This window comes from Oncorhynchus masou, chromosome 11, assembly GCF_036934945.1.
Source record: "Oncorhynchus masou masou isolate Uvic2021 chromosome 11, UVic_Omas_1.1, whole genome shotgun sequence".
Lineage (NCBI taxonomy): Eukaryota > Metazoa > Chordata > Actinopteri > Salmoniformes > Salmonidae > Oncorhynchus > Oncorhynchus masou.
This window is the reverse complement of record NC_088222.1, coordinates 21,627,247-21,650,280: the sequence shown is the minus strand read 5'-3', so window position 1 is coordinate 21,650,280 and position 23,034 is coordinate 21,627,247. Positions and strand designations below refer to the sequence as shown.

The following is a 23,034-nucleotide window of genomic DNA, read 5'->3' as shown; positions in this document are numbered from 1 at the left end:
AGAGAGAGGTGGGCATGGAAAGAGAGAGGGGGGCATGGAGAAAGAGAGAGGCAGGCATGGAGAGAGAGAGAGGCAGGCATGGAGAGCGAGAGAGGCAGACATGGAGAGCGAGAGAGACATGCATGGAGAAAGAGAGAGGCAGGCATGGAGAGAGAGAGAGACAGGCATGGAGAGAGAGAGACGGGCATGGAGAGAGAGGGGGCATGGAGAGAGAGGCAGGCATGGAGAGAGAGAGGCAGGCATGGAGAGAGAGAGGCAGGCGTGGAGTGAGAGAGGGGGCATGGAGAGAGAGAGGGGGCATGGAGAGAGAGAGCAGGCATGGAGTGAGAGGGGGCATGGAGAGAGAGAGGCAGGCATGGAGAGCGAGAGGGGGGGCATGGAGAGAGAGAGGGGGCATGGAGAGAGAGGGGGCTTGGAGAGAGAGGGGGGCATGGAGAGAGAGGGGCATGGAGAGAGGCATGGAGAGAGGGGCATGGAGAGAGAGAGGGGGGGGCATGGAGAGAGAGGGGGCATGGAGAGAGAGAGGGGGCATGGAGAGAGAGGGGCATGGAGAGAGAGGGGGGGGGCATGGAGAGAGAGAGGGGGCATGGAGAGGAGAGGGGGCATGGAGAGAGAGAGGTGGGCATGGAGAGGGGGGCATGGAGAGAGAGAGGGGGCATGGAGAGAGGCATGGGCATGGAGAGAGGAGGGGGGGGCATGGAGAGAGAGGGGGGCATGGAGAGAGGGGCAGGCATGGAGAGGGGGGCAGGCATGGAGAGAGAGGGCAGGCATGGAGAGAGAGAGGGGGCATGGAGAGAGGAGAGGGCGGGCATGGAGAGAGAGGGGGGGCATGGAGAGAGAGGGGGCAGGCATGGAGAGGCATGGAGAGAGGGGGGCATGGAGAGAGAGGGGGGCATGGAGAGAGAGGGCAGGAGAGAGAGGGGCAGGCATGGAGAGAGAGAGGGGGGCATGGAGTGAGAGAGGGGGCATGGAGAGAGAGGAGGGAGGCAGGCATGGAGAGAGAGGGGCAGGCATGGAGAGAGAGAGGGGGGCATGGAGAGATAGGGGGGATGGAGAGAGAGGGCAGGCATGGAGAGAGAGGCAGGCATGGAGAGAGAGAGGGGGCATGGAGAGAGAGGGGGCATGGAGAGAGAGGGGGGCATGGAGAGAGAGGGCAGGCATGGAGAGAGAGAGGGGGGCATGGAGAGAGAGAGGGGGGGCATGGAGAGAGAGAGGGGCATGGAGAGAGAGAGGGGGCATGGAGAGAGAGGCATGGGGAGAGAGAGGGGGCATGGAGAGGGAGGCATGGAGATAGACAGGGGGGCATCATGGAGAGAGGGGGCATAGAGAGAGACAGGGGGTATATAGTGGAGAGAGAGGGGGGCATGGAGATAGAGAGGGGGCATGGGGAAAGAGGTACATGGAGAGAGAGGGGGGTATATGGAGAGTGAGGGGGCATAGAGAGAGAGTGGGGCATGGAGAGAGAGTGGGGCATGGATAGAGAGAGTGGGGCATGGAGAGAGAGAGTGGGGCATGGAGAGAGAGGGGGCATGGAGAGAGATAGTGGGCATGGAGAGAGAGGGGCATGGAGAGAGAGAGGCAGGCATGGAGAGAGAGAGAGGCAGGCATGGAGAGAGAGGAGGGCAGGCATGGAGAGAGAGAGGTGGGCATGGAAGAGAGGGGGGCATGGAGCAAGAGAGGGTGCATGGAGAGAGAGAGGGGGGCATGGAGAGAGAGAGGCAGGCATGGAGAGAGAGAGGGGGGCATGGAGAGAGAGAGCAGGCATGGAGAGAGAGAGAAGCAGGCATGGAGAGCGAGAGAGGCAGACATGGAGAGCGAGAGAGGCAGGCATGGAGAGAGAGAGAGAGACAGGCATGGAGAGAGAGAGAGACGGGCATGGAGAGAGAGACGGGCATGGAGAGAGAGGCAGGCATGGAGAGAGAGAGGCAGGTATGGAGAGAGAGAGGCAGGCGTGGAGTGAGAGAGGGGGCATGGAGAGAGAGGGGGGCATGGAGAGAGAGAGGCAGGCATGGAGTGAGAGAGGGGGCATGGAGAGAGAGAGGCGGGCATGGAGAGAGGCAGGCATGGAGAGCGAGAGGGGGGGCATGGAGAGAGAGAGGGGGCATGGAGAGAGAGGCGGGCATGGAGAGAGAGGGGGGGGCATGGAGAGAGAGGGGGCATGGAGAGAGAGAGGGGCTTGGAGAGAGAGAGGGGGCATGGAGAGAGAGAGGGCATGGAGAGAGAGGGGTGGCATGGAGATAGAGAGGCAGGCATGGAGAGAGAGAGGGCTGGCATGGAGAGAGGCGGGCATGGAGAGAGAGGGCATGGAGAGAGAGAGGCGGGCATGGAGAGAGAGAGGCGGGCATGGAGAGAGAGAGGCGGGCATGGGGCATGGAGAGAGAGGGGGGCATGGAGAGAGAGGGGGCATGGAGAGAGAGGAGGGGCATGGAGAGAGGGGCATGGAGAGAGAGAGGCAGGCATGGAGAGAGAGGGGCAGGCATGGAGAGAGAGAGGCAGGCATGGAAGTGAGAGGGGGGCATGGAGAGAGGGGGGCATGGAGAGAGAGAGGCAGGCATGGAGAGAGATGGAGAGCAGGCATGGAGAGAGAGAGGAGAGAGAGGTGGGCATGGAGTGAGAGAGGGGGCATGGAGATGAGAGGCAGGCATGGAGAGAGAGAGGCAGGCATGGAGAGGGGGCAGGCATGGAGAGAGAGGGCAGGCATGGAGTGAGAGAGGGGGCATGGAGAGAGAGAGGCAGGCATGGAGAGAGAGAGGTAGGCATGGAGAGAGAGAGGGGCATGGAGAGAGAGAGGGGCATGGAGAGGAGAGGGGCATGGAGAGAGAGAGGCAGGCTTGGAGAGAGAGAGGCATGGCATGGAGAGAGAGAGGCGGGCATGGAGAGAGAGAGGCGGGCATGGAGAGAGAGGCGGGCATGGAGAGAGAGAGGCGGGCATGGAGAGAGAGAGAGGCGGGCATGGAGAGAGAGGAGAGGGGGCATGGAGAGAGAGGGGGGCATGGAGAGAGAGGGGGGCATGGAGAGAGAGAGGCAGGCAACGAGAGAGGGGCAGGCATGGAGAGAGAGGGCAGGCATGGAGAGAGAGGCAGGCATGGGCATGGAGAGAGAGGCGGGCATGGGCATGGAGAGAGAGAGGCGGGCATGGAGAGAGAGAGGCGGGCATGGAGAGAGAGAGAGGCGGGCATGGAGAGAGAGAGGCGGGCATGGAGAGAGAGAGGGGCGGGCATGGAGAGAGAGAGGGGGGCATGGAGAGGCAGGCATGTAGAGAGAGGCGGGGGGCATGGAGAGAGAGGGGGGCATGGAGGGGGCATGGAGAGAGAGGGCGGGCATGGAGAGAGAGAGGCGGGCATGGAGAGAGAGAGAGGCAGGCATGGAGAGAGAGGGGGCATGGAGAGAGAGGGGGGCATGGAGAGAGAGGGGGGCATGGAGAGAGAGAGGGGGGGGCATGGAGAGAGAGGAGGAGGCATGGAGAGAGAGGGCATGGCATGGAGAGGAGAGAGAGGCAGGCATGGAGTGAGAGAGGGGGCATGGAGAGTGAGAGGGGGGCATGGAGAGAGAGGGCAGGCATGGAGAGAGGGGGGGCATTTAGAGAGAGGGGGCATGGAGTGAGAGGGGGGCATGGGGCATGGAGAGAGAGGGCAGGCATGGAGAGAGGGGCAGGCATGGAGAGAGAGCAGGCCTGGAGTGAGAGAGGGGGCATGGAGAGAGAGAGGCAGGCATGGAGAGAGGGGCAGGCATGGAGAGAGAGAGGCAGGCATGGAGAGAGAGAGGCGGGCATGGAGAGAGAGAGGCAGGCATGGAGAGAGGGGCAGGCATGGAGAGAGCGGCCGGCATGGAGAGAGAGAGGCAGGCATGGAGAGAGAGAGGCAGGCATGGAGAGAGGGGCAGGCATTTAGAGAGAGAGGCAGGCATGGAGTGAGAGAGGGGGCATGGAGAGAGAGAGGCAGGCATGGAGAGAGGGGCAGGCATGGAGAGAGAGGCAGGCCTGGAGTGAGAGAGGGGGCATGGAGAGAGAGAGGCAGGCATGGAGAGAGGGGCAGGCATGGAGAGAGAGAGGCAGGCATGGAGAGAGAGAGGCGGGCATGGAGTGAGAGAGGCGGGCATGGAGTGAGAGAGGCGGGCATGGAGAGAGAGAGGCGGGCATGGAGAGCGAGAGAGGGCATGGAGAGAGAGAGGGGGCATGGAGAGAGAGAGGGGGCATGGAGAGAGAGAGGGGGCATGGAGAGAGAGAGAGGGCATGGAGAGAGTAGGGGAGTAGATAACATTGAAGGGTTGTAGCCCTGACACTACTGTACTCTGTCTGTCTTTTTCCAGGTCTGCAACACCAGTTTGGAGGGCCAAGCCTTCTTCTCTAAAAAGGACAAGGCTCTGTGCAAGAAACACGCCAATACAGTCCAGATCTGACCCACCCTCAGGAGTTAAGAACAGAGTTGTTATTATTTTTTGTAATTTTAAAAGATTGATTTACCTGATTATGACTTTTATTAACATATGTTTGGTTATGGAGAGTTAAGCTTTATTTCATCTTCTCTGTGTGTGTGTGTGTGTGTGTGTGTGTGTGTGTGTGTGTGTGTGTGTGTGTGTGTGTGTGTGTGTGTGTGTGTGTGTGTGTGTGTGTGTGTGTGTTGTTTACCATTCACTGCTTGTGCCATATAAAAGGGGAAAATATTTTGCTAAAATGAAGGTATGAAAAAGTACCTTGTGTATTTTCTACCGATTTAGATTCATTAGATATTTGAAGATTTGTTGAAGTCAGACAAAGTGCATGATGGGAGAAAGTATGTTGACTTGAAGGGAGGTATGTTTTTTCATGAAATATCTGATTGCAATGTTCTTTACATCCAGTACAAGAATATCCTGTAGTTAGGTGAACACGTAAGGTAGTGATACTCAAGTAGCGGCCCGGGGCCACATCTGGCTCATCATGACATTTCTTGAAGCCCTCAACATGAATTTATTTCATAAATGAAAATCCACTACATATGATACCTTAGCATGTATAGTAGTTAGTCTAATTAAAGTCTTATTTTAGTATATAATGGGGACCTTATCAAATGAACATTAATCAGTGGACATATTCAAATCAATTATCACCTTATTGAAAAATAATGTGTAGGCACCCCCCTCTCCCCTCATCTGTCTCTGTCTGTCTCTCTCTCTGCTGGTCTGTTTGAATCTGTAGACAGATCTGTATTTATCCTGGTAGTATATTTATTGGGGCTGGAGGGACATAGGAATGTACTGTATTTTGGGCTTTCTAGGGTCAGTTGCACATAGAGTGGTTTACTGACTAAGTCAGACGGTCAGGACAGACAGCTGTTATTTTATTAGTAGTAGGGGGTTTCTGAGTTTATTGTTGTATTGATTTTTCAAAGTATTTTTATGGATTAAATTTCCATACATTTTTAACCTAAACTTAGACACCATTTTGCTTTTGCTGCCACTGATGAATGCTTGCCTGTGTGGTGTTTATTGGTGTAATTCTTTCCATTACCAATCGTATTTTCCATGATGTTACTCATCTAAACTACAGAATAAAAAATGTTACCATTTTTCTCTACATCTCTACAATGTCAGTGTTATTGTGATTTGTATTAGACCTCTGTGGGAAGAACAATTTTATTGAGAAATGCAGTACATTAATCCAAGTGTATTGGTCTTCTATTTGTAGAAAATAAAACTACAATTTCATATAAAGTCTTTGAAAGTAGTAAGGATTCAGTCATGTGTGTTTTTATGTTTATGTTTTCATTGTTTGTCATCATGTCACTATAGAGATCCCAGATCAAAACGTCTAAATATGACTGGTTGAATCCAATAATACCCCATATGTAGCCAACAGCGTGATGATGAAGCTCAAAACGTTTGTACAGCTTTAATGCCAATTTGTATTAGGATTGGTGTTCAATAAACCAACCTTTCTTTGCTACACAGATATGATGCAGCGATGTAACAATACTGTTCAGTGTCAGATGAGGCCATACAGACAGGCACCGAGTCCCCTCACACGCTCACCTAGACGATCTCCAAGGAAACGGGAGGTCACATTTCTCTCAGGTGTCCTGTCTTGCCTCAAATGAATGATGACATTATGACACTACAAAAGTGCAGACGAGAATGTACCTTTTGAATAAACAATGACTGAAAAAAAGTTCTAGGGGAAAATGTCAAGTGGTTGCATATTATGCAATAAAGATTTCCATCCGTAGATAAAGTCAAACGAAAGGGACACTTCGAGCAGCGGGGGACCAAACTGTACTTCTCCAAGACGTCGGAGGTGGGAGCCCAACACTGGGCGGCGAAAACGGAGCTAATGTTATGTAGAGCCCGGTCACTTGGAGAAGTTAGAAAACGACACAACACAAACGTAGTAAAACGAAGAAGCCTAGACGAAATTCTCAAAATAATTGTGACCAAACCATCATATCGGAATCCTTCTATTCTTCGCGAGGAAAAGGTAAATTTGTTTAGAAAACCAGGTGTTTTCATAGCAAGCGCGAAGTTTTAGCTTGCATCAATTCTGTTCGCTAGCTTGTATCCTCACTTCTGTCAGAATGTAAAAGTGGTGGTATTTTGTGTATAGTTTGCGTGTCATGTAATTCAGTCATGATACACAGGTTTTGACGGCTGTGATGGATTAAATTAGCATCCCTGAACTATCCACCAACCGACTCTGATTCGCCTGCTTCCTCTGCTCTGGTTCCGAGGTTTCAGGAGCTGGCGTTGATGTTTATCAGCATTTAGCAATTATCGCCACACAATAAATCTCCAAATGCCACTTTAGATCAAGTGATTTACTGTAGGCTAAAGCCCTAGAAAATACACCTCAAACGAGAAATACTTCTCAAATAGCCTAAGATTATAGCTTAATATTTGGATACGTTTGCAAAAGGCTACTTTTACAATACCGTAAGACTTTTGATCAAGTCTGATTTTCAATATTATGAGAGTAATCATAGAAAATTCTGCTTTATAATGGTTCTTCTTGATGATACAAGGAATGTTACCAATTGTGACTAGAGGGGTATGAGTGTTTTTGGTGTACCTGTGAAGTATTGTTTACTGTCTATTAATATAGTCCCAGTATGACCTTACACCCCTTGCTAGCTATCTCATTGAAAATGTCTCTTCATAATGAACTCTGTGTGATGTTGAAGTACAGCCTCTGGCAGAGTCCTGGATTGATACTGCTCATTATTTTAGATTTATTAGGATCCCCATTAACCAAGCTGCTGAAGACGCACAGTATGTAGTCTTCTCAGCGCCTGGGGGGAGATATACTGTAGTATACTCACACATTAAGATGGAGTGGACCTGGGTTCAGTACAAGAGATTGGCCTCATGTACTGTTCTATCACACTGGGTGCATGTGTGTAAATATGTGTGTCTCTCTGGTCTAGTGGAGTTCTGCGATAGACTGGTGAACAGAACAAAGCATTGTGGCGTGGCATGACTGTCTTTAAATGGGGTTTCAGTCCAATCAAATATTACCCTTGACCCCATGCCACTATACACCAGTCGATGGGGTCTCAAGTCAACAGCCCCACGGCCATTGCAGTGGACCACCAAAAACATCACTGGCCTCCTGCTCATGAAGTTAGGCCAGGCCAGAACCCCAAGAGCAACCATCCATGCATAGCCTTATATTTTATACTAGTCTTCATCTTGGAGACGGATGTTGTGTCAAATGGGACCTTATTCCCTATGTAGTGCACTACTTTTGACCAAGTCTCATAGGGGTCTGGTCAAAAGTAGTACAATATATAGGGTGCAATTTAGGATATAACATGCAGTCCTATTCAATACAGAGAGGATCATTGATGGAAGCCTGAGTGAGTGGTCTAGAACGAACCACACAGTGATCTCACTACCACCCAGGATTGGCAGCAGCACCACAGACACACCAACACCATAGCCTACAGGGATGTGGAGGGAGGCTGGAGGGTGGTTGGCAGGCCTGTGTTTTTGTGACCTACCACAGACTGAGGCTGGGAGTGTTTCACTGTTTCTGGCGTCGGACTGTGTGTCTTAGTGTGTAACTTACCCACGTGGTGGTCTTGGGAGGTCTTGTTATGGTAGTTGTGTAAAGGTATTCGTCTCCGGTGTGAAAACGACTGTGTGATACAGGCCTGGCCACATGGGCAGTCTGGTAATAACCAGGATGTTGAAAATGAGATGCATTGATATTGGGAGGAGAGATGATGACAATGCACCTGCCAGGTATCTGTTGAACAAAACATTTGGTTTGTCACTGTGAATGATTGTCGTCTCCCATATGCCTCAAGGTCGTCTCCCTTGTGGCTACCGAGTGGGGCAGCGGTCTAAGACACTGCATCTCAATCCGAGAGGCGTCACTACAGACACCCTGGTTCGAATCCAGGCTGTATCACAACCGGCCGTGATTGGGTGTCCCATAGGGCGGCGCACAATTGGCCCAGCGTCGTCCGGGTTTGGCCATCATTGTAAATAAGAATTTGTTCTTAACTGACTTGCCTAGTTAAATAAAACAAATATGAAAAATGTGATCAATAAATAACCTACTAGATGCTGAAGACACACCAGTCCTGTGATTATGGAAGACTGCAGGGTCTGTGTTTCACAAGTGAGATAATATGTCAAATAATGTTTGACAGATTTCCAGGTATCTGCAGGTTACTCCTATTTCTTTTGAGTGAAAACCCTAAACCTATGGACCTCCCTATAGAGAGACACACTGGGTAGTCATGGGTCTGTCCGCAGGGCTAAGTATAGCAAGCTGCGACCCCTCTCACCCTGACTTCCTCCCTTATAATTACAGGAAGTGAGCTCAGCCAATCAAAGAATAGTTCCTGGGCGCATATTAACAAGCTGCCAGTATTTGGGAAGAGGTTCATCCCTTATACTTCATAAATATCTTCAGGAGGATTTGAACACAGACAATCACATGTGAGTGGATGTGAATGTGTCTTGTTACAATGTTGGTTGGAGACAGAGGTCCAGACAGGGACCATAGAGTCCTCAGGGGTGTCAAACTCATTCCACAAGGGCTGAGTGTCTGTGAGTTTCGTTTTTTTCTTTCAATTAAGACCTGTAGACAACCAGGTGAGGGGAGTTATTTATTAATTATAGTGACCTTGATTCATCAGTCAAGTACAAGGGTGGAGCGAAAACAGACAGACACGTGACCCTCCGTGGAATGACTTTGGAACGTGCCCTAGCGCAACCAGTTTCATCTGCGGGACCATTTTTGTGAGTCGATGGTCGGGGGCCAAAACATAATAACTGATGAATTTGTACACTGCAAATTGACCACATCCAAAAAGAGATGGTATTTGAAATTAACAATAATTTCATACCTTGATTACATTGAGACACGATCACATAAGTCTCTTCTTTTAGTACTGGGAATACTTGAACAGATTCCTGGGAACAGATTCCTGGGAACAGATTCCTGGGAACAGATTCCTGGGAACAGACTCCTGGGAACAGATTCCTGGGAACAGATTCCTGGGAACAGATTCCTGGGAACAGATTCCTGGGAACAGATTCCTGGGAACAGATTCCTGGGAACAGATTCCTGGAACAGATTCCTGGGAACAGACTCCTGGGAACAGATTCCTGGGAACAGACTCCTGGGAACAGACTCCTGGGAACAGATTCCTGGGAACAGATTCCTGGGAACAGATTCCTGGGAACAGATTCCTGGGAACAGATTCCTGGGAACAGACTCCTGTGGATTTTACAGTCTTGTAGGCCGCCTGTTGCCGACCCCTGCCCTAGCAGCCTGTGCTTCTGTCTCAGGGGCTTGACAGAGGAGAGGACAACAGAAGGAGAACGGAGGATATCAGCCCTCTTTCAATGGCTTTACCAGCCACAAATGCCAGAACATTCTCTATTCCCCTTTGTTCCTTCTCTCCCTGCTCTTGATGTGTGGGAGTAGATTTAAGCACATGGGCCTCTGATATAGCATGAGTACACACACACACTTCCAAGCTCAAGAGCATCTGATATCAAGGCTTTACACAGGTATGGCTTTTCCATCAATCATCTAATCCCTTTACTTTCTTTCTGCCAATATTGCAGATGGAGTTCATTCCACACCCGGACACTCTGTAGTTATCATGCACACCCGGACCCTCTGTAGTTACCATGCACACCCGGACACTCTGTAGTTATCATGCATCACCCTTTACCCTCTGTTCCATGCAATATTGCAGACCCTGGAGTTACCATGCACACCCGGACCCTCTGTAGTTACCATGCACACCCGGACACTCTGTAGTTACCATGCACACCCGGACCCTCTGTAGTTACCATGCACACCCGGACACTCTGTAGTTACCATGCACACCCGGACCCTCTGTAGTTACCATGCACACCCGGACACTCTGTAGTTACCATGCACTCCCGGACACTCTGTAGTTACCATGCACACCCGGACACTCTGTAGTTACCATGCACACCCGGACACTCTGTAGTTACCATGCACACCCGGACACTCTGTAGTTACCATGCACACCCGGACACTCTGTAGTTACCATGCACACCCGGACACTCTGTAGTTACCATGCACACCCGGACACTCTGTAGTTACCATGCACTCCCGGACACTCTGTAGTTACCATGCACACCCGGACACTCTGTAGTTACCATGCACACCCGGACACTCTGTAGTTACCATGCACACCCGGACACTCTGTAGTTACCATGCACACCCGGACACTCTGTAGTTACCATGCACACCCGGACACTCTGTAGTTACCATGCACACCCGGACACTCTGTAGTTACCATGCACACCCGGACACTCTGTAGTTACCATGCACACCCGGACACTCTGTAGTTACCATGCACACCCGGACACTCTGTAGTTACCATGCACACCCGGACACTCTGAAGGAAAAACAACATTTTCCCCTGGAAAACAATGGTCATGACACATCACAGACCCAGGGATGCAGTTCTCTGCCTTTCTGCTCCAGACATTCTCATTCCTCAGGTGGACTAGGATACATTTGCAAGACATAAGAGGAGCCATGGAGAAGATAGATTATGTTGCCTTGGTGGTTCCTACTGTCATTCTTCATATTAACAGAGTTCTGGGTTTCAACATTGGGACATGGAGGACATACTTGCCGTCTCCTGTGAGAGAACCCTCAGCTTTAGTACACTAGAAACAGTTACTTAATTAGGCCTACAGTCTCCATGGTCCAATAATATTTCCTCTCAGATTTCTGGAAGTGTTGAAATATTATTCATATATGGATATAGATTGAAGCTTGTTGTTATGAGTTCATACATTGCAGTATTCCTCCTGACATTCTCCTGAGGGGAAATCACATGGTCTGTGAAGTGTGCACCTCTGGTTCAGATCAGCACTGGGGCAGAAGAAGAGGAGCAAGAGGCCTCCTCTTGTTCCACTTTCTAGTAATCCTCTCCTATAGGTTCCAGTTGGTCTTTGATAATTACTGATGATCCTTCCAACTCCTCAACCAAAGTCACTGTGAAGATATCTCTCTCTCTCTCTCTCTCTCTCTCTCTCTCTCGTCTGATGAAGGGAGGAGGGAAGGAGCAGGAATGACTTCAAGCTCCTGTGTGCTCTTTGCCTGGAAGGTCTATAGCCGTGTGAGAGAAATTGAGCATCCTGTTATTAGGAGGAGAGACGGGGGAGAGAAGACAAAGGAGGAGGGGAGAGACATGTAGAGAGAGTAGTAGTTGAATGTTGGCTAGAGGCATTGGTTGAAATCCCAGGTGGGGAATTGCCTTGAGCCTGGCTGAAATTCAGTCTGAATCACATCTGGCAAATACCATTAATTGGAAAAGCTTTTTTATGAACTATCCCTTTCTCTTTCAGGAGAAGACAGCAGCTGTGACTTTGGATGGCAATAATGACAGACCGTTGTTTAACCCCTCGTTGTTGGATGGTGAGTCTGCTTTCTATTCTTACTTGATGCGTTTCCTGTCCTTGTCTCTTATTGGATTTCTGATCTGGTGTTTGGGTGGTTCTGGTGTTTGGCTGGTGGTGGTGCTGGTGTTTTGGGTGATGCAGGTGTTTGGGTGATGCAGGTGTTTGGGTGATGCAGGTGTTTGGGTGGTGCTGGTGTTTGGGTGGTGCTGGTGTTTGGGTGGAGCTGGTGTTTGGGTGGTGCTGGTGTTTGGGTGGTGCTGGTGTTTGGGTGGTGCTGGTGTTTGGGTGGTGCTGGTGTTTGGGTGGTGTTTGGATGGTGCTGGTGTTTGGGTGGTTTGGGTGGAGCTGGTGTTTGGGTGGTGTTTGGATGGTGGTGGTGGTGGTGCTGGTGTTTGGATGGTGGTGTTTGGGTGGTGTTTGGATGGCGGTGGTGCTGATATTTGGGTGGTGCTGGTGTTTGGATGGTGGTGGTGCTGGTATTTGGGTGGTGCTGGTGTTTGGGTGGTGCTGGTAGCGTGTAGCATTTGGGTTGTGGTGGTGGCGGCGGCGTGTAGCGTTTGGGTGGTGCTGGTAGCGTGTAGCGTTTGGGTGGCGGCGGCGGCGTGTATCGTTTGGGTGGTGGTGTAGTGTTTGGGTTTGTAAAGAGCTCAATGATGGGTAGGTGGCAGTGAACCTCCAGAGCGACTAATTGACTAACTGTTGAGCAGATCAATGAGGACGTTAGTGAATCCACATTGCAGCTAATAGAGTTAGCTCTGTGTAGGCTACACTGCAGAATCAGTCTGGAGTAGAGACACAGTAAGGCCGGCCAAGGGATGCTGACTGTGGCAAACAGCACATGGTCCACTATGTGTGTCTCTTACCTGGCTCTGAGACATGGATCCCTCAGACTCAGTGAGCAAGGAATGTGGGACGACATCTTGCCTGCTTACTGATTTTAAAGGGGATGAAGTTGAAAGTTTGATAATAGCTGTTAGCACTGGCTAGGTGGAGTAGCATCTAAACTACACTCTACAGGCATGGGACTAGGTGGAGTAGCATCTAAACGACTCTACAGGCATGGGACTAGGTGGAGTAGCATCTAAACTACTCTACAGGCATGGGACTAGGTGGAGTAGCATCTAAACTACTCTACAGGCATGGGACTAGGTGGAGTAGCATCTAAACTACTCTACAGGCATGGGAATAGGTGGAGTAGCATCTAAACTACTCTACAGGCATGGGACTAGGTGGAGTAGCATCTAAACTACTCTACAGGCATGGGACTAGGTGGAGTAGCATCTAAACTACTCTACAGGCATGGGAATAGGTGGAGTAGCATCTAAACTACTCATGGGAGGCATGGGAATAGGTGGAGTAGCATCTAAACTACTCTACAGGCATGGGACTAGGTGGAGTAGCATCTAAACGACTCTACAGGCATGGGACTAGGTGGAGTAGCATCTAAACGACTCTACAGGCATGGGAATAGGTGGAGTAGCATCTAAACTACTCTACAGGCATGTGACTAGGTGGAGTAGCATCTACTCTACGGGCATGGGACTAGGTGGAGTAGCATCTAAACTACTCTACAGGCATGGGACTAGGTGGAGTAGCATCTAAACTACTCTACGGGCATGGGACTAGGTGGAGTAGCATCTAAACTACTCTACGGGCATGGGACTAGGTGGAGTAGCATCTAAACTACTCTACAGGCATGGGACTAGGTGGAGTAGCATCTAAACTACTCTACAGGCATGGGACTAGGTGGAGTAGCATCTAAACTACTCTACAGGCATGGGACTAGGTGGAGTAGCATCTAAACTACTCTACAGGCATGGGACTAGGTGGAGTAGCATCTAAACTACTCTACAGGCATGGGACTAGGTGGAGTAGCATCTAAACTACTCTACAGGCATGGGACTAGGTGGAGTAGCATCTAAACTACTCTACAGGCATGGGACGAGGTGGAGTAGCATCTAAACTACTCTACAGGCATGGGACGAGGTGGAGTAGCATCTAAACTACTCTACAGCCATGGGACTAGGTGGAGTAGCAGCTTAACTGCACTCATGGGACTGAGTGAACCTGAGTGAACAGCTGACCTGAGGGGACAGGTGAGACATTAGGGCATGTTACAGAGTTGTCCCCCGTAGCTGATCTGAGGACAGTTCAACACTGATGGGATGTCATTGTAGGCAACTTTTCTCTGCTGCTGTCATTGTTACTCTGGCTCTCAGTTGGTGTCAAGCCTCGGCCTTTTAAACTGAAGTTGAATGGGGGTCTGTGAACAGAACGTGTGAAGGCCACATCATTAAGTGAGTTCATTCAATATAGAAAACGATTTCAACACAATGGAGTGATTGTGTGTGTCTCTGACAATGCCTCTTATACAGTTTGTTCTCTTCCTCTCATTGATTTCTACACTGGGTCAGAGAGTTGCTGCTGTAGAGTTTAATTAGCATTCCTTAACCCTTAAGAAATTAACTTGACACTACAGGCATAAACAAAACAATGTGCTGACAAGGCTCTGACAGCACTCCAACAGTCAGGATCTGATCTGGAGTCAGTGAAGAGTCCCCTCCACAGAAGACGGTAGCTAGTTGTGTTGGTGAGAGGCTGTGGACTAGGACGTTGACCTGGTGTCAGGAAAGAGGAGAGGCCTGTAGTAGCATAGCTCTGGTTTAGATGGCTGGAGAATAACACTCCGTTAAAGAATGCCAAGAATCTGTGTGTTGAAGTTCACACTGTATCTCCATATGCGGCAGGATCCTGGCAAATAGGAGACAGCTGTGTCTGAGAGAGGGAATGTCAAAGTAGTCACATTGAGATGGATTTATTTGAATTGGGTGTGCGTCCTCTATATGGAAAAGATTACTGTATTGTACATGTAAGCACACACACACACACACACCAGACAGGTAGCAACCAGGATGTTGGTTTGTGTTCATACGCTGTAACTCAGTGGGTTATTAATGCAGTGCAGGTCTATGGTAGGACGGCTGAGACCGACAGACCACCCTACATGATGACACCTGTTTGAAGTGCAATGGGAGATTCAACACGTAGCCCTGCTCTGTTGGCTTAATGGTCTACTTACTCAGCTCTACTACTGTTCTGTTATTTCACTGTAGTAATTACATGGCATAAGGTGTTAGGATGCAAAGCTCAAGGAACATTTCTATCTTATGGCTTTACTCTCCTTTTTAACTCCCAAAACCCTCCCACCCTCATAACCACATAGATAAACACACCCTGGGGACAGAGGCTTTGTCCCAACTCTGAAAACACACCCATCATATGATGTTGAACGTCCTTTTGAAGAACCAATACAGTCTGAGTGTCTTTGTTCTAAATTCCTGTCTGTGTCTTGGTTCTGACAGCTGGTTCTGACAGCAAGGAGAGAGGGAAAAACAGATCATCTTTTTCTCTCCTGCTCACGTTATTCGCCTGTCCCTGTGTTTTTGATGACAGATTCAAATGGATTTTCCATGTGTTTCTTCACATGGATACAGGGCAGGGGGCGATCTGAATCATACAGTACCTGGTCTTACCGTGGTTGTCTGCAGGGAAATGTGATCACATCAAAGCTTTGCATGCTGAGCCCCGTAACGTCCCAGTCCTATACTGTAGGACATCCAGGGAGAGGGCAGAGGGCTGCCTTTACATACACTAGATGTTATCAGGATGTTCGCCCTCTCTCATGTCCCTGGCTGCTCTGACCAATCTCATAATTACAGCCTGACTAACATCCTGGTCAACAAACAATAAAGAATAAAACAGATGAAGCGAATATAATTTTTGTGTGCATAACATAAACCAATACAGATTCTTGACATTATGGATGCAGTATCATGTACTGTATGCTTTGTGTTAATGTTTGTGATGAGATCCTCATGGGAGTGTGTAATCAGTGGTGCGTTCTGGTGGCAGGCCGCGCCAAATTCAGCTTCTCTCTGGACTCTCAACAATGGCTCACAGTCAGTCAGTCAGTCAGTGTACTGGCACCGAGCTATATTTAGAAATGGTAATGGAAAATGTACAGTGAGGCAGGTTCCCTTTCAATCAGCCAATTAGAGGATTCATAGTGGAGTAACACATGGGAACACACACACACACACACAGGTTGCACAGGCAGCACAGTGGTGGATGCCTGGCAGATTTTAGCACACATCACAGGATTAGAGAGCCAGCCAAAACAAATGACGTCACGCCTCGTGTGCCCAACATCCCAGGAGTGTGTTCTCTCTTACCTCTGTAACACCATCCCCACTCCCTGTCAAACCCAGGACACTCTCCTGATATCATTTTCTGGGGTATTAAATGTTAGACTCATTTCACCATTCGACTTTCACCTGTACTGTAGTTTGTCTCTGTACAGCTGTTGGTCCTGTCTGTGTGCTGGACTTGTCTCTGCCTATAACTCTCCTATGAGGACAGATCGTCATTAACAAGCCTTGGCCGAATACAAACCGTGGAGTTATTCCCTCCGCAATCAAACAGGCAAAATGTCAGTACAGAGACAAAGTGGAGTCGCAATTCAACGGCTCAGACAAGAGATGTATGTGGCAGGGTCTACAGACTATCACAGACTACAAAGGGAAGGACACCAACGTCTTGCTTCCGGACAAGCTAAACACCTTTTTCGCCCGCTTTGAGGACAACACATTGCCACCGACACAGCCAGTTACCAAGGACTGTGGCTCTTATTCTCTGTGGCGTCCCTAGCTGTGTCCTCAGAGCATGCACAGACCAGCTGGCTGGGTGTTTACGGACATATTCTCTCCCTATCAATCAATCAAATGTGTTTATGGAGCCCTTGTACATCAGCCGATGTCACACCCAGCATAAAACCCCAAACAGCAAGCAATGCGGATGTAGAAGCACGGTGGCTAGGAAAAACTCCCTGGAAGGCAGCAACTTAGGAAGAAATCTAGAGAGGGACCAGGTTCTGAGGGGTGGCCAGTCCTCTTCTGGCTGTGCTGGGTGGAGATTATAACAGTACATGGCCAAGATGTTCAAATATTCATAGATGACCAGGGAGGGTCTAATAATAATAATCATAGTGATTTGTAGAGGGTACAACAGGTCAGCAACTCGGGAGTAAATGTCAGTTGGCTTTTCATATCCGAGCAGTAGAGAGAGTGTCGAAAACAGCAGGTTTGGGACAGGTAGCACGACCCGGTGAACGGCTCAGGGTTCCAGGGTTGAAACTGGAGCGGCAGCATGACCAGGTGGACTGGGGACAGAAGAAGTCATCGGACCAGGTAGTCCTGAGGCGTGGTCCCAGGGCTCAGGTCCTCCTATAGCCCCGTAGCACTCACTGCTGTCATCATGAAGTGCTTTGAGAGACTAGTTAAGTTTCATATCACCTCTACATTACCTGACAGGCGTGTGCTCAGCCCCAAAAAGATCATCAAGGACAACAACCACCTGAGCCACTGCCTGGTCACCCCGCTATCATCCAGAAGGCGAGGTCAGTACAGGTGCATCAAAGCTGGGACCGAGGGCCTGAAAAACAGCTTCTATCTCAAGGCCATTAGACCGTTAAATAGCCATCACTAGCACTTTAGAGGCTGCTGCCCTATATATGTAGACTTGAAATCACTGGCCACTTTGGTACTAGTCACTTTTAATAATGTTTGCATTACTCATCTCATATGTATATACTGTATTCTATTCTACTGTATTTTAGTCTATGCTGCTCAGACATTGCTCGTCTAAATATTGATATATTCTTAATTGACTTCCTTTACTTTAGATTTGTGTGTATTGTTTGATATTACTTGTCAGTCAATGCAGAAAATGCATGACTGTTTCTACTAATCTTCTGTCCAGGTTTAAGAGTGGGCCTTCTCTCCTCTCTATCTCTCTCTTTCTCTGTCTCAGTGGTGACTACTGGAGTCTCTCCCTCTTTCGCTCTGTGTTGACTACTGGAGTGAGTCTGGCTGTTCTGATGAATACTGAGTGCTTAGGTAGAGTATGGTGTGTATCCGGTTACATATGACTCAGTGTGTGTGGCAGAGAGTAGCAGCTATTCTGCTGTAGCCTGGACCGTTATTACAGATGTGTCAGGCCTAGATGCAGCTGTTGATTACTCAGACATGGCTACATGTAGTAGCATGTGTGTCTACAGAAGGCTCACGTGTAAATGAGAACAAACTAGCTCAGCGGGTCTTACAGTTGATCTCTTAGAAAAGTAGTTGTATCTATTTTGAGTCATTATGTCACTAATATGGTCACCTCTTCAAGAGCTGTTATCATTACCACACATAACTTGGGTAACTGCTGCTGTGATGGGATTCTCCCCAGCAGTACTGCACCAATACCTTATCAATAGCACATATGTTCAGAGAACATACAACACTAATCTGAGAACTTTTCTTTCTACTGCGTTTCTATAAAACAAGGAGGCTGGGCTGTGAGGAAGGGACAGTTTTGAACAGCTGCTCTACTGCGCTCCCTCCCTCCCTCTTTCCTCTACTCTCTCTGCTCTTCTCCTCTCCCTTTCTCTTCCCCTCTCTCTTCTCCCCTCTCCCTCCACCTGTGTTATGAGGCTCCGGCTGCAGATCTGTGCTGCTGCAGTACAGTAGTCCTCTTGTACTTTCCTTAAAGATCAACTTCAATTAATGAGCGTCTGTCAGCGCTGCGCCTGGGAGTCTCACTGGCAGGAAATTGGAGGATAAGCTGCTTTTGTTCCACAGCGCCAACATTTTGTGCTTTATTGGTTTCCTCATTCTTATTTGAACTGGACACATGAACGAAAATACACACACACACACTCTCATACACAATTCATAAATACACACACAGCCACAAATGCACACACAGAGCTACCTTTAGATTTGACTGCAAACCAATGTCCATGAGTCTCTGCGAGGTTTTTCAGTTTGAAGACAGTGTTCAGGATGGTGGGTGTTTTCTCTGTTTGAGGCTGGTGTTTGCTTTTACTTTTTAAACACACTCCTAAATGAAGTAGTACATGAGCTGGACTGGACAGCTCCTTGGGACCAGGTCTGGGTGAGGAGGAGAGACAGGGGGTAGTTGGCCAGGGCTGAGGTCCACAGAAAAGCTTCAAATGTAGAAATGAGTGGAACTCCCAGGGTTTTCAAAACAAGACCGGAGATTTCATTACACATACCTGGACAACTGAGAGCATGGAAAAAACACTTGTGCATGTGCGCACAAACACTCCCCGCACCCCTGAGCAGCCGCTGGGCTGGTCAGACTTAAAACCAGAGACATAATACAGATCATTTGAACGAAATGCAGCAGTGAAAACTCCCTTTTTCCCTCTCTCCCCTGTCTCATGGCCAACACGTGTCCACTTCAGAAAAGTGAAGCGCTCTACAGAAACATGGTCATCAATCATAGCCTGTAAGGAATCAGTCACTGCATACAGGGTTGGGTGGTGGAGAGTGGGAGCTCTGTGGTGTGCTGCCTACCGCTCTGTGGGTTGGGTGGGTGGGCGCCGGGTGGTGGTGTTATTCTGGGCTTGGGGAAGGAGTACACTGGTGTGGTTGGTACCTTTTTTTAGGCCTGGTTCCATCATGTTTTGGGTGGGGCGTGCTGGGTTAAGGGATGACTGTTGGATCGGATGACCATGGTTCTCTTCAGGTCGAAACCCAGATCGACATTAAAACAAATGTAAAACTCTGACTTTATAATTATGTTAAAATCAAGACAACACATTCTTGTTGTAGCCTCCGACAAGAACACCTGATTCAACGAGTCATCAAGCACTTGACTGGTTAAATCAGGTGTTTGTCCGAGGCTGCGACAATAATGCGTACTGGAGACACTGCTGTAGATGGTCTACCATTTCTTTGGGTAGGGGACTAGGTCTGTGGGAATGTTTGCATCCTCAGCAGCCAGCCAGCAGTAACAAGATGTCTGCAGACTGCAAATGAGTCTTGAGCCAGATTAGACTAGACAGTCCTGGGGGATCGGATTTGAGATCAACCCTAAAATTGAACCTCCACTCTGCGGTCTTGAGGGAGGGGGTAGAGGGGGATCCTCTGGCAGACATAAATCTACTCAAAGCCCCCTGGATTCCTGCTTTGAGATTCTTCCTTGTCTGTGTAAACAGGTCTGGAATATCACCTTGTTTTGTGTGTGTGTTGACACACCATCAAATGTCTGTGTGGGGCATGTCTACTTGAACACTCTTCTACGTGAACCTATTCCTATTCAGCCGACAGTCTTTTAAACTCAGTGTGTGTGTGTGTGTGTGTGTGTGTGTGTGTGTGTGTGTGTGTGTGTGTGTGTGTGAGATACAGTTTTTCCTTAGGAAGCCTGTTCCCATTAAAGTCATACTCCTATTGTGGTCAAAGGTCCTAGAGACAAAGCAAGTTCTACTGCTCCGTTTGATATTCTCGTGAAGTAATCCAAGTCGAGTGACTCTCCACGGACCCATCTCCCCAGACGTAGGGTCACACCGCCGGCCCGGTGCACCGTGGGTTCACCATCGTCTTAACGCTCTAACTCCCCTTCAGAGACTGATGGATATCTTGGTGCATCTAATCGGTTCATTATCCACTGTCTTTGTGCATTAGACACAGTGTGAGAGGACAGCTGTCTCTGTATGTTGCTCTGCTCTGGGCTGTCTTGTCTGTCTGTGTGGGATGTTTGGCGTCAAATGTGTGTCATGTGTTTAGTTTTTCGGGGAGGGTTCCCCTTGCATCGTCTCCTGGGCTGACACTTGACCCACGGGGTAATCACAGAGGGATTTGGGATGCCTTTGGCTGACACAGAGTTTAGGGGGAGAGGGCTGCTAGGCTGGTTTGGTGCTGGAGCGTTGTATTTGCATGTATCTTTTGCTTGATTGTGACAAGGGCTTTATACAGGTAAATATGGGTCTACAGTCTTCCCCTTTTAAGACCAACTCAGCATTTACAAAAACCATTGCTGTTTGAGTCATTGTAGCTCTTTAGAATGTCAAGCCTTGATGCTACCTTGTCTGTCTGTCTCCTTTTTAGCAAATCGATAAAGCTGTAAAAGTACTGCAATAAAAGGGGTTCATTAGATGTCAATCTGGATGACCAGCAAGGTCAGCATGGCATATGCAGCTGCTCTCTGGTTGATAGGGTGGAACGAGGACAACGTCCTCAATGAGGAATAGATGAGTGGGAGGAGAGAGGATCTATCATGGGTTCCTCCTGATGACAACCATGACACTGGTCTGGCTGTGTCCTGCAGCTCTTCTCTCCTTTACAGACCACCACATGTACAGGAGCAGAGAAATGAATGATCTCTTACAAGCCAACACTTCCCATGGGCTTAGATTATCTCTCAATCAACTCAACAGAATAGCCTTGTAGTCTGGGAAATTCACTTCTGAGCAGTGAGTTGTCTGTTTATAAACAGTAAAGTCATACTGCCATTGTTATTGAGCAAGATGGACACTATGTGCGCTGAGTGTACAAAACATATTGAGTTGCGCCCCTCTTTGTCCTCGGAACAGCCTCAATTTGTCGCGGCATGGATTCTACAAGATGTCGAAAGCATTTCACAGGGATGCTGGCCCATGTTTACTCCAATGCTTTCCACAGTTGGCTGGATCTCCTTTGGGTGGTGGACCACTCTTAATACACACAGGAAACTGTTGAGCATGAAAAGCCCATTGCAGTTCTTGACATAAACCAGTGCACCTGCCACCTAAAATCAAATCAAATCAAATTTTATGTCACATACACATGGTTAGCAGATGTTAATGCGAGTGTAGCGAAATGCTTGTGCTTCTAGTTCCGACAATGCAGTAATAACCAACAAGTAATCTAACTAACAATTCCTAAACTACTGTCTTATACACAGTGTAAGGGGATAAAGAATATGTACATAAGGATATATTAATGAGTGATGGTACAGAGCAGCATAGGCAGGATACAGTAGATGGTATCGAGTACAGTATATACATATGAGATGAGTATGTAAACAAAGTGGCATAGTTAAAGTGGCTAGTGATACATGTATTACATAAGGATGCAGTCGATGATATAGAGTACAGTATATACGTATGCATATGAGATTCATAATGTAGGGTAAGTAACATTATATAAGGTAGCATTGTTTAAAGTGGCTAGTGATATATTTACATCATTTCCCATCAATTCCCATTATTAAAGTGGCTGGAGTTGAGTCAGTGTGTTGGCAGCAGCCACTCAATGTTAGTGGTGGCTGTTTAACAGTCTGATGGCCTTGAGATAGAAGCTGTTTTTCAGTCTCTTGGTCCCAGCTTTGATGCACCTGTACTGACCTCGCCTTCTGGATGATAGCGGGGTGAACAGGCAGTGGCTCAGGTGGTTGATGTCCTTGATGATCTTTATGGCCTTCCTGTAACATCGGGTGGTGTAGGTGTCCTGGAGGGCAGGTAGTTTGCCCCCGGTGATGCGTTGTACTACTATACCCCGTTCAAAGGTACTTAAATATGTGACTGACCGGCTCCATTCGGTCTTAGTGGTTCTTCAATTACAAGTTTTGAGCTTATGCCACAACCGTTTGTGGTAGATGGTGGCAGATTGTGGTAAATTGTGTCATTCTGTCATTGCACCACACTATTACAAGGGGGAGTTAGAACGCTGTTCTGTAGGTAGTCTCCTCTTTTTTTGCTGGCGGGTGGTCCGGAGTTCAAATAAAATTGTATTGGTTACATACACATACTTAGCAGATGTTATTGGTTACATACACATACTTAGCAGATGTTATTGGTTACATACACATACTTAGCAGATGTTATTGGTTACATACACATACTTAGCAGGTGTTATGAGTATGTAACCAATAGCACCAATCAGCCTGAAGCTAGCCCGGACAGGGCTACTGTGCTACCACCTAAGCCCACTCCTGGGCTACAATATCCGAACCCCTTCTACTGCCGGTACGGGGCATGGAACCCCACCGATCCTCTACGACCGTCATACCGACATAATCTGCCCGAGGATTCCAACAAGCCCCTCATGCACGACACCCGCTGAAGGCCCATTCGCCCATTCTGCTAGGCCTGCTAGCTACCTAGAGCTACTTGGAACTCTACTAATTCCACAACTGGTCTATCGACGTCACCGCACGACGAGGCAAAAACAGACTTACCCCCATCACGACGTCCCCCAAAGGCTAACTTGCTAGCCCCAGGCCTGCTAACTGCTAGCTTGCCTACCCTGGGCTGCTAACTGCTAG

The 23,034-nt window shown here is 48.7% G+C and overlaps 2 protein-coding genes across 3 annotated transcripts in view; both read left to right on the top strand.

The window, feature by feature from the left end:
- The window catches only part of LOC135548309 (PDZ and LIM domain protein 5-like), a 116,712-nt gene extending 111,158 nt beyond the window's left edge, over positions 1-5,554 (top strand). For both annotated transcript variants that reach the window (XM_064977775.1, XM_064977774.1), the window contains exon 13: positions 4,309-5,554. In XM_064977775.1, coding sequence (XP_064833847.1) covers positions 4,309-4,398 — 90 coding nt within the window. In that variant the 3' untranslated portion in view covers positions 4,399-5,554. The remainder of the gene's footprint in view (positions 1-4,308) is intronic.
- Positions 5,555-5,779: 225 nt separating this feature from the next.
- LOC135548310 (bone morphogenetic protein receptor type-1B-like) overlaps positions 5,780-23,034 on the top strand; it is a 135,963-nt gene continuing 118,708 nt past the window's right edge. Inside the window, exons 1-2 of the mRNA XM_064977776.1 lie at positions 5,780-6,451; positions 11,827-11,896. The gene's annotated coding sequence lies outside the window, so the exon portion shown is untranslated. The remainder of the gene's footprint in view (positions 6,452-11,826; positions 11,897-23,034) is intronic.